The 18299-nt window shown below is 37.1% G+C and overlaps 1 protein-coding gene across 5 annotated transcripts in view; it reads right to left on the bottom strand.

Moving 5' to 3' along the window:
- Positions 1-18299, bottom strand: part of RFX3 (regulatory factor X3) — a 329994-nt gene that overhangs the window by 19632 nt on the left and 292063 nt on the right. For all 5 annotated transcript variants that reach the window (XM_021006282.2, XM_021006288.2, XM_078152509.1 and 2 more), the window contains 2 exons: positions 15304-15512; positions 7750-7903 (listed from right to left, as the gene is read on the bottom strand). In XM_021006282.2, coding sequence (XP_020861941.1) covers positions 7750-7903; positions 15304-15512 — 363 coding nt within the window. The remainder of the gene's footprint in view (positions 1-7749; positions 7904-15303; positions 15513-18299) is intronic.

Genomic DNA, 18299 nt, shown 5'->3' with positions numbered 1-18299 from the left:
AGGATGCTGAGGCACACAGCCAACAGTGTTGAGAAGCAAGGTGTAGGAAACTAACAAGCCTCTAGTGCTGAGATACTACAGGGATATGGTGTGTGATTCTGGACATTGTTACATAGGCCCTTCTCTGAAACAGAAGAGAAGGAAAGAATGGAATAAAAATCATTGGGGAACATAAAAGATCTGCAAAATGAAGTTTTATGAGAATTCATCTTAAGATCCAGGTTTGTGTACATTTCAAACAGTGCTGGCACATTTAAGGGTCATTTGAATTATGTTCCATACTCATAAAATGGGGACTACTTATGTAACATGCACTATTCCAAAGTGACAGGTAAACTGCTTCACTGCTGTGTTTAGTACCCTGGATTCTGAATTGGTTTCTGGAGACCTGGTTTCTAGTGTCCATTCAGCTACAAAGCAGCTGTGTAACTAGTTAAGTCACTTGACTTCTCTGGGTCTCAGTTTCCTCACTTGTAAAATAAGAGGATGAAATGACAGGTGCTTCAAGGACCTATTCAGCTACAAAGAGTGAAAAGTCTATTTTTTGTGTTTCTCAGGGCAATCCCCACCTGTAACTCTTCTACTAAATTGCACATTATAATTTATATCCAAGTTACTAGAATTTGCAGAGATATAGGGGAGGGAAGTGGATAACACAAAACAATAATAAAAAAAAAGGAAAATAATTTCTATTTGGCCACAGATGGCTGTGGAGGTGGTGAAGGGTGTGACCTTTCTGCTCTATGGTAGCAGATTTACCTTCCAAACTGTGTTTTGCCTAAATGAATACTCAAATGAGTTTCCAATTTCAAAACAGTTTGCACATACTGACCAACTGTGAGAGGGGAGGCAGTTTGGCAGCCTGCTATAAAGGAGAAAGCCATTTTAGAATAAAAATGTGAGGTAGTTCAATCCATAGTTACACATTGTGCTGTAGGGGATGCAGGGGAGCCACATGATCATAGCACTGGAACTCTAGAATCAAAGTGTTTGCAGAGATAACCTCCAAAGATGCTAATTCTGCTGAGGATACTAGCTACCTGATGCATTCACCTCTGGCAAAGGGCTCTCAGGGCTTCTATGCTATCATAAAAGTCTATGCTAATTTTCTTTGCAAACCATGGTAAGGGTGGGGCTTTGGGGAAGATTGGGAATTATTCAGACATGAACCCGATTTTATATAGTCACAGTCATAATTCATTCCTTTCAATTTTTCCATTTAATTCAATGTAGAAGATAATTATGGAGCAGTTATTATATGCTAAACTAAGTATATCGTTCCACATGCAATTCTTAGTATGATCCTCAACTACAATGGACTAACAGCCATTGAACGCGTTCTCTTCAGATCTGGTTTTCCTTGAAAAATCCAATCTTACTGAACCTAATTCAACTAAATGAATAGGTTTTTTTTCCTATGGACTTTTATTCAAGAAACCTATCTGTTCCTTTATGATCACTTTTATCACAGTTTTTTAGCTTTCATGGGTTTTTGCCCCTTTCAAAATGGCTGCACTTATGAAAATGCACTGGTTTTATTTTTTCTTGCTTTGAAATAAATGGCAAAGTTTTGTGATTTGCTCACATATCATTTAATATGACTGAACTGAACACTTTTTTTTCATATATGATAGATCACATTTACCCTTAGGATTCTGTGACTTTCTATTAGAATATTGATTTCTACACTGATACTCAGAGTTTACACAACAAGCATATGACTTCAGAGGCAGAGAATCTTGCATCATCTGCCTCAGTCCTCATCTTTTAGAGATGGGAAACCAAGGTCCAGAGAGATTAAGTGACTTGCTTAAGCTTGTTAGTGAGAGGAGTAAGACTAGAACCCAGGTTTCCTGAGCTAATCTACTATTTTGCATATGAAGAAGTGATCGGACTTTTCATTTTCATTTCAAGTCAGTGGATCTATATTCCATATCTTTATCTTCTCTCTTCTATCCATTACCATCTGTTTTTTTTTTAATCTATGAGATTTACATCAGGCACTGAAACATTAAGTAACTTGCCAATGGTCACACAAATAGTATAAACCAGAAACAGAGCTTGAATTAAGTCTTCCTCAGTTGAAGATGTACTTGATAAATTAAAATTTCAAAAAAAAATTCTGAGTAACACAAAATAATATAATAAAAATTAAAATAAACATTGAGAAAATTATGATTACATAAATAAAAACTTGACATCTAAAGTTTATAAGAAACTATTAGCCTTGCTTTAAAGAAAAATTTCCTAGAAACTAGAGATATCCAAAAGTGGAATGAGCTGCTTCAGGAGATAGGATGTTTGGGGGCAGCTAGGTGGCACAGTGGATAAAGCACCTGAAGTCAGGAGGACCTGAGTTCAAATCCAACTTCAGACCAAACATCTGACACTAGCTGTATGACCCTGGGCAAGTCACTTAACCCCAATTGCCTAAAATTTTTTTTAAAAGGAGATAGGGTGTTCCCTGGCTCTTGGAGGTCTTCAAGCAGAGGCTGGGTGGCCATTTATCAGATATGTTGTCATAAGAAGTCTTTTTCAGGTATATATCAGATTAGAAGAATGCTGAGGTTCCTTCCAATACTAATATGATTCTATAGTTCCTGATTCCAAGAGAGGACCTCAGTCTACTAGGCCATGATGTCTGTCTGTCTGTCTCTCTCTCTCTCTATATATATACATACATATATATAATATATATGTATGTATGTATGTAAATATATGGCTTCACTGTAACATCACAGTATTATTAAAAACTTAGATTAGTAGGCACAAATATAATTGGCTTCCATGGCATATTTTCTGAAGGTAACCATGACTTTGAAAGTAGTATTTTTAAATACCTTTGTGATTTTTCAGGTATACTTTTCTGGGTTGTGTATATGTAATTAGAATCAATTTTTTAATACAACAATAAACATTTATATGGAGTTTCTAAACAAGCAAAAGTGCAAATAATGATAATTTTTCTCCTCTTCTTAAACAAGAGAGAATTGGCAGCTAAACAAGCAGCTACCAGGAATTTATTTTTCAAAAAACAATTTCCAGGGCATATTATAGAGTCAGTATAGATTCAACCCAGTCGTTCACCCTCCTATGTGATTAGTACTATATAATAATAGCTGATGTTCATAATTATGACCCTGAGGCCCTGCAAAACCAAGAAGTGACTTCTGAATCATTAAAAAAAGATTAGATTGTGTTTAGTATAGTTTTGTATTAAGGAGAGTTCACAAGAGCTATTTTAAAAAATTGGTAATGTATATGTGTTATACATACATGGCAATTTGCCTATAACACTCAATTATACAGAACACCATAATTCCAGAAAAATGGAAGTTTTCATCTATTTTTAATGACTGAAATATGAATTAGTTTTTATCATTGTTTCCCCAGAGTTTTCAACATCATGTTTAAAGGTGAGTTTTCTGCATCTTTATATGCAAAAATCATTACGCTTTGCATTCTGCAAAAGATTGCTTTGTTTGAAAGTATTCAAGCTCACTTCAAGAGAAACATGAAATCTATGCATCACTCAAAATAAACTGTCTTTTGTTTCAATTTTGAAAGGATGGTGAATGGCTGGTATATATGTCATCACGCAGTTAAACAGCATGTCTCATGACTTAACAGGTGTGCAGACAGATGCGACCTGTTTATTATATTTTATCCCAGCTCTTAAAAATTTCACCATTGCCGGAAGGCCACTAGACACCTGTACAAAATTTAAATCAAAATAAAAAATGGAATAAAATCCAGCATTAAACAGATTTTAATTCATCTACTTCCCTTCTTATGATTAAAAAATCCCCCAGAATTTTAGATTCTCAGATACTTTAATAAGTCTCGTGTGTGTGTGTGTGTGTGTGTGTGTGTGTGTGTATTTGGCAGACAGTCATCAAGAATAATATTTTTATTTTTCTTGGGCTTATAAAGCTACTTCTAGTTTAGGGGCCTCACAATATAGAGGTCTCCATTTCCACTGTTGAAAATAAAGGCATCATCAGATTGTAAAATTAGGCATGTTTATGTATATAATTGTTTTGTACAAAAGAAACACACAGAGTGTGTATGTGTATTTGTCCTGGTAAAGTTATGTCTCAATAGATAGCCCAGATATGATTGAGAAGATAGAATGATTTCAAACATAGGGAAAAAAAACCTACATTTAGAGTTTAAAATTAGTAATGCTAATTAAAATTATTTTTGAGTTTAAAAAATGTTACTCAAGACTTAAAAATGACTTTTATCAACTTCATTATTTTAAAACTTTTTTTTTAAAAAGTCAGTCTTAAAATGCTAATTTTTTTTTACATCTCCTTTTTAGAACAACTACATTAGCTCTGTCAAAATGCAGACTGGCTAGGCAGTTGAGCAAATATTTCCACTTAGATCATAATACAAACAGACTTTTCATGCTTGTTTAAATTTTTCCATGTGATAAAACAGTAAAAATATCATAGGGTGGAATATCAAAGTAGAAAATGTATTATCAAAAAAATTCCGTGCAAAATACCAATCTAATGAAAATTAGGAACTATTGTTTGGAGAAATCAGACAAAAAGAATTGAAAAGAGTCTAGTCTTCCACAGAAAACATTCTGACTTTCTATGTCTGAAGAGCTTAGTCTTAGTAGGAGCACTCATTCTGACAAGAGAAGTTATTGATATAACCAAATAAAGTAGAGAGCTTTAGAGATTAAAATTAACACCTTGGACTGCCTGCCACTCAGAAGTGAATGGATTCCTAAGCTGACTACAGAAGATGAATGGATGAACCATGACAAAAAGTGTTTTCACAACATATCCAAGTAGCAGCTTTACTTAAAAAACCAGGTATGATAAATGAAAGTAGATGTATGAGGAACCAGAAACCACTCAGATAAAAACAACAGTAGCTGTGGACGTCATAAAATATGGATTTATTCCACAACAATAAAAATGTGTAAGGTACTATGATAGGCCTGGGAAGGATGGGTACAAAGATAATAACAAAATAATCCCTGTCCTCAAGGAACTTACATTATAATGAGGAGATATAACAAATACACAGATAATATAGAGTAAATGAGAAGGGAGAAAACACTAATCTAATTGGGGAATCAGGGAAGGATCCATGGATAAGTTGTCTTGAGTATGAAATGTTGAAGGATAACAAACATTCTAAAAGGTAGAGGTGAGGAGGAAATACATTCCAGGAATGAGGGACAGCTTGGGCAAATAAACAGAGAAAGAGAATGCAATGTCATATCTGGGGGATGGGCTGGGTTGGAACAGAGAGGGTGTGAAGGGAAATAATATGAAGTAAATATGGGAAGGTAAGTCTGTATCAGACATAACTCCAAATTATAATTAATTTTGGAAAGAGGCATCATTAGTCTAGGTAGGCTGCAACATATGACTTATAAATAGAGATTATCCAAAAGCCACTGAGGGACAAGGATAGACAACAGTTAGAGAGCCTTAGTGTTACACTGGTAGCTTTAAGATATTAAATGAATGAAAGGAAACAATCTAGTGCATGGTAGATCTTCTCTATGGAAATTTTATGAAAAGACATAGTTTAAAAATTGGACAAAATGTGGAAGTATGACTGGATTGTGATCTGAACTGAGTAGAAGTACCAACACCAACAGAATCAGAGCACCAATGAGGTAATATTCAAAAATGGAATCATGGTCTAGATATAAATTCTGCTGGAATACACGGAGGCAAATTTCCCAAGAGAAAATCCTTAAAACACTACTCATCTCTAACGAAACTCCATCCTCTGGAGACAGTAACGGCAACAAGGACTGAGCTGAGAGCTATTCCTAAAACAAGTGGAGCAGATGGTGACGAAAAAGACGTATGCTAGTAAAAGGGGCATGACATACATACTACAAACACACATAAGATAAGGAATATGGAAATAAATTACAACCACTGGCAATAATGGTCACCTGAACTAGAGGGACCTGAATGAGCTTTTGTTCCTAAGACAGGCCCAACTGTTCATCTGTATACTGCTTGGAATTATACTTTTAGGGTGGCTACAATACTTTTAATAGCACCCTATAAATTCAAACGAAGGGAGTGCAAAAGCCATTTTTTTCTGATCTGGTTTTCAAGGAAGCCTGGTAGAAATGTGTGCGGAAACCAGGAAGCAATGGCTTACTCATATTTTCTTTCCCCACCCCCACCCCCAATAGAAGGCCAATTTAGAACTAGAAAAGTGACCAGGAGCCAAATAGGAGTGTGAGGCATCAGTTTTCTGTGATGAGGCCGAGGGTGTCATATTAGCTTTAATTGGACTCCTGGGCTCCATAATGGGTGAGACTGGATAGCCTATGGGGCCTTCCTTGCACACTGGTCAATTCTATAGCAAGAAATTTAAAATCATGAGGAGTTTACAGGCGTTTTGATCTCACAAGAGGCATTTAATGCTGAATTTTCTCATGTTCTGGGTTTTGCTTATGTCTCTGCCTCCTATAGCAATCTGCCACTGCATCACGAATTGTATAGGCACACATAAATATGACAATGGTATAGTCAATATTGAAACTGTAGTCCCATTTGGTTCTTACTACCTAATGCTGTCTGCACAAACATCCTTAGAAGCTGCTAACTCTTCATATTACATAAGCTGCTCATGCCCATTCTCTATGTCCCTTAGAGGTACAAGGGAAAGCAAGGATTTCTCATCAGGCTTATTCACACAGCACCAATGAGAACCCCTGTTATTGTTATATCCTGTTGATTCTATTAAAGAATCCCATGAGGATCTGACATGTTTGGCCAATATGTCAAGCACACTAAAGGGCATGCCAATCTTGGAGGGTGTAGTAAGCCTGGCATCAGAAATTTCAAAGTACTTACCTTGTATTTAGATAACTACTAGCAACTTGATACCAGGAATTGAAAAAAAAACCAACTGAAAACAGAGGCAGGTGGGAAAGGTAAAAACTAAGAGAATTTCAAAGATGGTGTTGGATCACCCCTAAAAGTAAACAACTATAGTGCTTCTTGTCTAGTTGCACGCATGAAAATTTGTTGCTCCTTGGGTATATTTATCTTCGGAGAAAAGTCCAAAAGTAAATAATTTTGGAGAGAAAAAAGCAATATAAAGGCAGTATCTTGGTGCACCAAATAAATGTGATTTTTATTTTATGTGAGCTATAATATTTGGAGCAATCTTTGAGAGGAGCACTTCAAAACATAGTTATCTTAACAGTCATTAAAATAGGAGAAAATCACTAATTTCTATTTCTCATCTTTTTCTACTTAGTGGTATGAGTCAAACATGTTAGCATAAAAATGTATCCTTTGCTTAACAGAACTCAAGTAGTTTGTAATATTGTTTATCTCGAAAGTTATACAGTTTTCCCCAAATAAAGTACAACAGTCACCATTTGGTTATTTATGTCTCCTCTTGATTATCTTAAATGATCCATGTTTTTATCAACTAACAAGTTTTGCTTGGAAATTTGTTGAAGAAGAGACATTTTTAGTGTTATCCAGATATTTTGATGAAAGGAATTTTTTATTCTGTTTTGTTCGCATCACGATGAACATACCTTTTGCTCTTTGGCACTGAAAAACGGTAGATTTTATTTATTTGTTTCACCTCTTTAGCCTTGGATGAGTATTTTATTTCCTAAATCATACACCTTTGTTACTTTCATTCCCCCCCCAAGACATTTTTAATTAAATAGTTGTAGATATTGAGCCTCCCCAGTGTACGACAGGGTAGAGCTCTTTTGGTCGCTCTTACCTCGCCCATGACTGCTATAGGTGTCTCTCCTGTTGCCTGAGCAACACGATGTTCTACTAAGTAAAACATATATTCATCATAGAGCAGACGGATCAGGTGGAAAGAGCCAAAGCTAGCAGCACTGCGCAAGGTGAGGTCCCGAATGACCATTGAACTGTTCCAAGAGAAAAGAAACACAGGCAATCAGTATTATAGGGAGCCAAAGTAGCAGTTGACTTGTATGACCCATTTATGGCAGAAACTTAAGCAGACTCTGCGTTTACTAGCTTTTCAGGTGACAAGGGAAGACTTTTATTATTGAAAAGCATGGTTGGTTCAGATAGTTTGACTAGGGTGCTAATGTGACTAGTTAGTGGCTCAATTCTTACACGGGCCATATTGCACCGAGAAAAAGAAATGTCATGGCTCCACATGTCACTCTAAATATGCTGTGAACAATGACAGTTTGAGAGGCACCCTAGTGTGGAGACAGAAAACTGGATTTGGAGTCACAAGACGGGTTTAAATTCCGGATCTGCTACTTATTGTCAGTGCAACCTTGGGTAAATTACTTATCATTCTCAGTTTCTTCATCTGTAATATGAGGAGGTTGCAACAGATAACTTCCAAGGCCCTTCCTGTTCTAAATCCTATGATCATAGCTATTCATATAATTAAAACCATGATCTACAAGGATACTTTACTCAAACTAGGTAACATGGTATATTATTATCACAACTTCCCAGAATTGGAGTCAATTATTCTGGGAAATGAAGAAACATAGAAACACTATATCTGCTCTAATTTGCATCTTTCTGGATGGAAAAAAAAAAATTAGGAGCCAGGCCTATTTGCTATAGGAAAGGGCTGGCGGTCATAAGATCATAGAATTGAGAGCTGGAAAGGCCTTTTGGGATCATCTACTTCAAGTTTTTCATTCTACAGATGAGAAAATAAAGGTCCAGAATATGGAAGTGATCTGTCAAGGACATACAGCCTTTAAACAGCAGGGCTGGGCTCTGAAAAGGGGACTTCTGACTCCAATCCATTTCTTTTGGATTCTAATCTATATTGTGAAGTACTAATTTACTTAAAAGCAGCCTAATAAACAGAACTGTTTTGCCCCCTCCCTTATTTCACATCATTCAGACATGTATCTTCGCTATCTGCTCCTCTCCATCCCTGAGGCATGTAAAGAAGTGGCTCCTCTTCTTGCCAAGGTAAATCCTCCTATGCATACAAGTGAACCTACTCCTTATTGTGTGCTCCAGAAGAGTCCCTCCCCCCTCATGTTATTTCCATCTTCTCTCTAACTTTCAATCTCTCCCTATTTACTGACTCCTTTTGTATGCATGTATCCCTTTTTATCCTAAAGAACAGAACAAAACAAAAAACAACCTCACTTGATCCAACAACCATCCTCACCAGATATTGTCCTGTAGCTTCTTACTCTTTTTGCCCAAACTCTTTGAGAAAGCTATCTACACTAGAAGCCTCTGCTTCTCCTCTCACTTTCTTGTAAACCCTCTGCAATTAGGCTTCTGATATCATTCAACTAAAACTTCCCTCTCTCAAGTTACCAACTGACCAATCTTCATTGCTAAATCTAATAGCACTTTCTCAGTCCTCATCCTCACTGATCTGCCAGCAAACTTTGATACTCTTGACAATACTCTTCCTTAGGTTTTCATGGTACTACCCTCTCCTGGTTCCCCTACCTGTCTAATGACTCTTCCTCAGTCTCTTTTGCTGGAGCTTCATCCAGACCACATTTACTAATTGTGGTTTCTACCCTGAGTCTTCTTTTCTTTTCCTTCTGTACTATCTCAGTGATATCATCAGCTTTCGTGGGTTCAATGATCACATGTATGCAGATGATTCTAACCTTTATCCTGACCTAAACTTTTGTCACACCAACTGCCTTTTAGACATCTTAAATTGGATACTCTGTAAGCATCTCAAACTCAATGTTTCCAAAATAAAACTTATTATCTTTTCCCCCAAATCTTCCCCACTTTCCAACCTTCCTATTACAAGTCAAGAGCTCCACCTTCCTCCCAGTCACCCAGGCTTACAACCTCTCTGTCAACCTTGACTTCTCATTATCTCTCTCTCCATTATTTCTCCCATGTGCCATCTGCCATCAAGTCTTCTGCTTTCTACCTTCACAGCCCCTTCACTACACTTACACAGCCACCACCCTGGTGCAGGCCCTCATCACTTCACACCTGGACAATAGCAATAGCCTGCTGGTCTGTCTGAAGTCTGTCCCCATTCTAATCTATCCTTTACTCAGTCGCTAAGGTTATTTTCTTAAAGTACAAGTCTGACTGTATCTCTTCTCTTCTCAGTGAATTCCAGGGCTCCCTACTACCTCCAAGATTAAACAGAAAGTCCTCTGTTTGGCATTTATAACCCTTCACAATCTTGATCATTCTTAACTTCCCAATCTTTTTGCACTTACTTCCCCTCCAAGAACCCCATGGTCTGGCTATACTGGTCTCCTTGATGTTCCTTGAATGCAACACTCCACCTAGTGACTCCAGGCCTTTTCACTGGATGTCCCTCTTTCCCAGAATGCTCTCTCTCCTCACTTCTTCCTTCTGGCTTTTCTGGTTTCCTCTAGACTCAGCTCAAATCCCATTTTCTGCAAGAGGCTTTTTCTGCCCTCACCCCCTCTCCCCACCCTATATTGCTGCTAGTGACTTCCCTCTGAGAATATCTTCCATCTTACTCTGTCTGTCTCTCTCTATTTATAAATCTCTTGTCTATAGCTATTTATTTACATGTGGCTTTTCCCATTATTATGGGAGCTTCCTGAGGGCAAAGACTATGTTTTTGCATTTCTTTGTTATGTCCAGCCCTTAGCATACTGCCTGGTACATAGTAAGAGCTTAATAAATGCAAACTGATTGAGTGTATGTAGCTTCTGAAAGAGCCTAGCTGACAAGGGGACTAGCTTAGGAAGTTCCAAGTGTTTTGAGTAAGTTCTCATCAAAGAAAACTATAAAGTCGGTTGTTTAATGCTGTAATGCAGCATTTCAATGCCAGACTTCATTAAGATGCCATTAGTGGTTCCTTAGCCACATCAAACACATTCCCTAGGTTATTTGACTGTTAACAGAGCTTTCTACAAAATAAAAACCACAAATATATTTCGGCATCAGTTCTTTCACGTACATATTACTGAGTCCAGACTTCAGAATAGTCTGTTTCTCCTCTAATAGCTGACAATACTGTAATCATGTAAATAACTCGAGAGAAAATTGTTTAATACAATTGCAGATGCTATCAATTAGTTTTCTTCTGCTGTTACAGAAATCTAAAATCTCTTTATTAGGTCCTTTGTCAATTAAAAATATTTTCAAAAAGAATTAATATTACTTGCATAAATAGGGAGAACTAAGTACTGAACTTTGCAGATAAATGAAGAAATGATCTGATTGTCAAGTACAACATCTCTCAAGGTTTTTATTTTAAAATAATTCTCAAGCCTGCAGTGGCATTACTATTCAATATTTAGAGAAAACGTCCAAAAAGAAAATCAGCTGACACAAGGTGTTATTAGTGTTGTGCATTATGTTATTCTCTTCCCGGTGTGTGTCTGCCCTTAGTGTCAAGTATTAAATGACACAATTAGCAGTTTAATTGGAAACCTATTGCCTGCTTTTGTCTTATATAAGATATGTTGCAATATTGATTCCATTCATTTTGATGTTGCTAAGTTACTGTGTACTTGGCTCCTTTTTAGAAGGGAAATGTAATTGTTAATTATTTAAAATGAATAAGAAATATCTTTATGTATTTATCTTTTTTTTTTTTGCTCATAACAACCTAAATTGGAATGTACATATGAATGAATATGACAGGCTTAGCTCCATTCTTTGAATACCATCAGACAAAAGCCACACCCTTCTCACATATGGAGGTAAGAAAAGGTTACCTTTGTCCCCCTCAGTGCTTGTATTCAGTTCAAAGAAATAATAATGGCTTTTAGAGGGTAAGTTGTGCTGGTGAGGGGAAGCCATGGTCTTTACAATTTCTTGGCTGCTTTCTAAGCCATGGTATCAGAAAGGTTCAAAGCAATTCAATTTAATAAGCCTTAAGTGTCTACTTTGTACAGAGCTCTGGTACTGCTAAATGCTGAGGAAGATACAAAGTGAAGGCAAAATGTGGTCTCTGCTTTTGAAATATCTGGATGGATATACTGTTGGCTTGTCTTTGCTGAGAACAGTGCCCTATACCAGGGGCTAAATGGCCCAGGAAACACATGGCAGAGAACCTGCCTAGATACTGTTTCACTCATGCCAAGGAAAGGGAACAACGATTTTGACTTTGGGGGACAGGAGAGCTTTAAATATTAAGTATTTAAGTGACTAGACTTGCTCTATTTGGCACCAGAGGGCAAAACCAGGAGCAGAGGTGAAAGCTGCAAAAAATTGATGTGGAAATTTCTGTCTTAACAAAGAAAGCTAGACAAAAGTGGAATGGGCTCCAATATGGGTTCCACCATATTGGAAACCTTCAAGCAAAGGCAGGACAACTATTTAACAAGTATGTTATAGAAGAGATTCAGGCATGGAGGAGAAATCAAGTGGTATGGCCAGTTATTTGAGGGGGTAGTCTGGTGTAGTGGCAAAATCCCCAAATTTAGGTCCAAATCCTGGTTTCTTGACTCACTAGCTGTGTGACTATGGGCAAGACTCTTCCAAACCTATCCAATTAATTAGTTAATGCTTTATGTATACTAGACATTAAGGATAAAAAGACAATGCAAAAAAAATGTTGGGGATGTTCTCTCATTCTAGCTTTAGAATTCTGGGGACCACTGTATTTGATAGTTACAATAGAAGTTTCACACAATGTTAGAGAAAACTTCTCATATTCAGCTTTCCTTCTCTGATGATCTGTGAATGTAATTCATTACCACAATAGATGTCCTTATCTTATAGAGAAAGACAGGTCTGATTCAAAAAGCTCTAAGCCATTGACACTGTCCACCAGCAGGAGGCATGCATCTGCCTGAATCTCTTTTTTCAATGGCCAATAACTGTAAGCCTTCAAGTCTTTTTGAAATGAAAATAATAACAATAATTGCATCTAACAATAACAAGCCAATTATCTCCAACTCAGAGAGGACAGAGGGCAGACAAGTGATGATCTATTGGGTTCTTATATCTGTAGAGAATAAGAAATACAAGTAAGTAATTTTCTTTCCTTTTAAGATACCTGCAATAGATCTCTGTGGAGACTAAGGTTCCAGGGGTGTCACTAAAAGATACCAACTAAATATAGAAACAAAAAACCAGAAAGAATACAGCTGGTCTGATGTTAACAACCTAAGAAATCAGAAGGAAGGGGAAAAAAACCCCTTACTTTTTTTCTAATATAGAGGATTAATGTGACTTCAACCTCATAGGTTTCTGAAGATGAAAAATTAGTATGATTCTATTTCATCAATTACCCATGAAGAGCATTTCCTATATATGCAGTTTTCTAGGGAAATAGGCAGGTGGAAGAAGCAAATATTTAGCTCCAAAGAAATAGGGGAATACCTGAGATTTGCACATAAGAGAGACACTACCCAAATTGTAAAATTATATAGAAAATACAATTACTATCATATAGCCTCAAAGACGCCACTCTCATAAGTTTCATATATATATATATATATATATATATATATATATATATATATATATATATATATATATATAATATATATATATATATATATATATATAGGCAAACACATATTTGTTGCCAATGAACTTTTCAGTAATTAAACCAGATCTGTCATAGATTTGCTAAGACCTAATGAGGACCAAAGTCAGAGAGAAAACTTGAGAAGGTTTTTCCCAATCTGTGTGGATAAAAGGAGTGGACACTAAAACAGCACATGAACCAATAAAATTCAGCCTAACAGGATTTTCTTTTCTTTTTAGCTTTCAACGTTCATTTTTAAAATAAGATTTTGAACTCCAAATTTTTATCTCGCCCTCTCTTCCCTCCCCGCTCCCCAAGACAACAAGCAACTTGATATAGGTTATACATGTGCAGTCCTGTAGAACAGTATTTCCAAGGGTTAATGTACTAGAGATAAAGTCTAGAAGCCTTTCTTTTATTGAAATTAAAGAGCTCTGATGTTTGATGGACAGTAGAAAAATACTGCATGAATAGTTAGATAAATTTTACTTTAGCTAAACATTTAAGGTTAAGCTATGCTTCTCATCTCAACCAACTGAAAAAGCAATTCAATTCAACTCAAAATATATTTCTTAAGCACTTAAACAACACATTGGTGCAGAGTTCTGTGCTAGGTGCTGAGTGTGAGACAAAGATAATGTAAGATTTCGTACCCGCCCTTTTGGAGCTTACAACTGAAATCAACTTTCTTTAAAAGTTAAAACCATAAAGATGAAATCCCTGGTATAAGCTTTAAGAAACTGTATACACACACACACGCACACACACACACACACACAAAGAGTACCTATACATCACTCCCCACTGCCTTTTATACATTTGATAATTCCCACCAATATACAAACAATAGGGGCTCTGAAACTAATAGTTGTGGTGATAATACCGCATCAAGGTATCACACATCCTTTTTTGTTTTGGCATTCTCCTATGCCAATTTAAATTTAAGGCTAAATTACTCTAATTTTGAAATGATTCCACAGTACAATTAACTGTCCAGTAGAACAATTTAACAATTGAACTAAACAGCAAAAGCAATTTTGTGTGCTAATGGTTTAAGAAAAACTCTAACCATCATGTGGCTGGTAAGAACTGTTGCATTTTGCTGACTAGCTGAGTCTTGGCAATTCATATTTGGAAAGGAGTACTCTTCAAGTGTTAGAAAAGCTATCTCATCTACTTATTTGCTTAAATTAAAAAAAGGGTCTTGAGAAAGATGCGTTTTTCTACAGGAAAAATATTTCCACTAGCAGATTTCATGCAACCCCATGACCTGGCTGCCTTTGGGTTAACTTCCTGAGTGTGGGCAGCTAGGTGGCACAATGGATAGAGTGCTGGGCCTGGAGTCAGGAGGACTCATTTTCCTGAGTTCAAATCTGGCCTTAGAAACTTACTAGTTGCGTGACCCTAAGCAAGTCACTTAACCCGTTTGCCTGAGTTTCTTCATCTGCAAAATCAGCTGGAGAAAGAAATGGCAAACAACCCCAGTATCTTTGCCAAGAAAACACCAGATGGGGTCAGGAAGTGTACCAGACTAAAATGACTCACTCAACAACAACAACCTCCCAAACTAAAGATCTAGTATCCTTAAGGATCACAACATTTAGAGTTTCAAGGACCCTGTAGACATTGTCCAGTTTGAGTCCCTCATTTTCTACATGGGAAAACTGAGGCCCGTGTCCTTAATCACACAAGTAAAGTAGGAGAGCTGCGATTCCAAACCCTGGACCTCTGACACTAACTACACAAATATTCTTCTCCTTCCCCATCCCTTTCTGTTCGATGGCATGAATTTCCAAAGTTAAATGTAAAAACATTTTACAGGCAATACTAATATGAGGACATGGCATTTAAAAGAATTTAAGATGATACCTGTAGAAAGACCATTTTAGCAGAAATTGCCGTGCAGCTTTAGGAAAACTGGGCCTCCCTTCATAGGGTTTTAGCGCTTGCATCATGACGTTATCAAGCCAGGCAGCCCACTGCTCCAAGGTGCTCTGCTGCTGAAGAGTCATCTTGAAGTCTGTTTCTAGTCTCTGAACCATGTTGTCATCACACTGGCACACCCAGGAAGCCTGCTCCTGTTACAGGACACAGAAAAGTTAAGAAAGCGGAACTCAGCACCTCTTCAATTAACATCAGCACATAAACTATATGCATGAATGGAAAATTATAATGAAAGCTCAAAAAAATTAAATGAATCAAGAGAAAGAGAAACTGCCTTTGCCAGTTGCTAAGGAAACTAATAACATTTGTCACTTTTAGGGGTTCAATATTTTCCTTCTCTCATTCTAATAAGAAAAAAAATGATGAGCCATAGGAACTCGAGTGGTTTTACTTACATTGGCTAATCTAAATATCAAGCTCTGTTAGAAAAAAATGAAACCTGGAAATGCAATATTCTATTTCTTTAAACTCACTCCATATAAATGATCATCATTCTAAAATTTATTTTTATTTTACTAATTTTAATTTTATGTTAACAGATAAAATATCAAACCCAGCTCTTCATTTGAGAAGATCTGTAGGAAGTTAGAGTGTATAAAATACATGCAACTGAATTGGCCAGAAGTGGTCCCTCATGAACAGAATGGAGGTACACTAACATGATTTTATGTAGAAGCATATGCCATATCTCTTTTATAGATTGGGAGCGTAAATCCCAACGGCTATCAAGGCAGCTCTGTTAATGCAAATTAATTCATGGAAGTGAAAAATAAACAAAAAAACCCCACTTGTCAGGAAATGTGGAGATGTGACTTGCCAAAAACAGTCAACAATCATCTACAGAGTTCAAGTTATACAATTACTGCATTGATTGTATTTATGAAACTTTGTGTGCATCTATAGCAATTAAGACTGGAGAGAAAACCCAGGCAGTTTTCTCTTTAGACAATCCTTTTTAATGGTAGTAAAATGATCTATGATCTTCTCAGGGATTATGATTTATCTTAAACATTTAAAAAATGATCCTTCAACAATTTGGGTCAAAGCATAGTAATCAAAGGAAATGTTGATTGCAAAGCACTGTCTTGAGAGTCAAGAAGAACAAGTCTTAGTCCTTGTTCTGTCACTGACTAGTTGGATGGCCTGAAGCAAAATCACTCTATTTAGATTTTATTTTTCTTATCTGTAAAATGAAAGGCTTTGACTAGGTGATCTTTTAAGGTCACTTCCAGCTCTAAAATTCTATGATTTCTACGGTAACTCCAAAATTTTGCAAAAACAAAATTTTTTAAGTAGTTAGAAGAGAAATGAGACAACTCTTCCCTCTTTCCCCCCACCAAATGTCATAGAGTGGCACTCATGGTTCTTTCATTAAACACCCACAGCTCTATCTGGTTACCAAAATGCATCACAGTCACAGTACTGCTATCAGACCTTCATATGTGCAATTTCAATGTAATGTCTAATGGGTACTAGCGAGGCTTCAGGATCATGGATCACATTTCTACTTGGGTAGACCTGGATCAATTCAGCAACGCATAGCATAGTGCATACACACACACATAGGCAAGTATTAAATGACAAAATTATTCATCTAAAGGGTAGGGGGCAGTGATTCATACAAATAATAAATATTTAGACATCCATTGTCTGCAAAGCACTGTGGTGGGGGGACACAAAGATGAATATAATACAGACCCTGCTGTCAATAATAATAGCTAATGGCTAGCATTTATATAGCACTTTAAGGTTTGCAAAATGATTTCCATGTGCTTACAGTCTACTGGGGAGAAGACAATCTAATAGAAAGAGACAGCATAATGTAATGGAAAAGACTATGGATTTGCAGTCAGAGGAGCTAGGGAAGAATTCTGCTTATTACTTGTGACCATGAGCAAATCATTTATCTTACATGGGCTTCAGTTTCACTGTTTATAAAAGGAGGGGGTCTGGAATTGGGCAGAAATGGTTGAGAAGCTTGAAGGTCTCCTACACTGCCACCCACTGGCCCCCTGTAACTTTGGACTTTATAGCATATTCACTTCTTTCCCTGGGTCAAGACACTAATGCGATGGAAGTAGATGTCCCTCTGGTGGTTATTATATTATTTTATTATATATTAAGAAGAGTTTGTGGCTCCAAACAATGCCTGCCATCCCCATAATCCCCAAATCTATGCCTCAAGTCTGCTGGAAAGGAGGGATGGCACCTGGATAATATCACTAGCATAAATGCAGAGTAATGGCAGAAGTCCCAGTAAGCAGGGAGTAGTAGTGGTGGTGGGGGCGGGGACAGGGTTGGGGTTTGACCATGAAAATGGCTGTTAGACTAAGGAACACTTTTTAAGACTAGATCTCCCTACCTCATTCAAGCTGGAAGTACAGCAGCCACTCATTGACCTGATCCTACTGCTAATCAGCATGGATGCCTTGATCTGCTCTGATCCAGGGTGGTTTGACCCTCTTTAGGCAGACTGGTAGCACCCATCCTACCTGTCCTGGTCCTGAAGGCTTAACCAGGTGCTGTCCTTAAGTCTGGACACCCAATCAGCTTGTCCCACTGCAACTCAGAATTCCTAAGTTCAGCCAACCAAAGCATCCTCGTCTTCCCCAGTAGTGGGCTACTATAACTGCCTACGGGAATGCTCACAGCTCTAACTGAGCCACCAGCAATACCATCTTAATGCTTCTTGTGACTTGTTTCTCTGAGTTTTGATTTTTTGGCTCTGGGTCTCGCTCTCTTTCTCAGGATCTCCTGTGTCTAGACCCTGTGACCTGGCCCCATGTTCCTCCTTTAGATAGGTTTCCAAGCACAATGTGGCTTGTTTAATGGCTGTTGACAGTAAAACTTAAGTTCCATTCATGTTGGTCTTCAGTAATAGAACTGTTCCAAATACAGGCATACATATAGATGTAATTTCT

This window comes from Phascolarctos cinereus, unplaced genomic scaffold, assembly GCF_003287225.1.
Source record: "Phascolarctos cinereus isolate Bilbo 61053 unplaced genomic scaffold, phaCin_HiC Scaffold_4;HRSCAF=312, whole genome shotgun sequence".
NCBI lineage: Eukaryota > Metazoa > Chordata > Mammalia > Diprotodontia > Phascolarctidae > Phascolarctos > Phascolarctos cinereus.
This window is presented reverse-complemented; position numbering and strand designations above follow the sequence as displayed.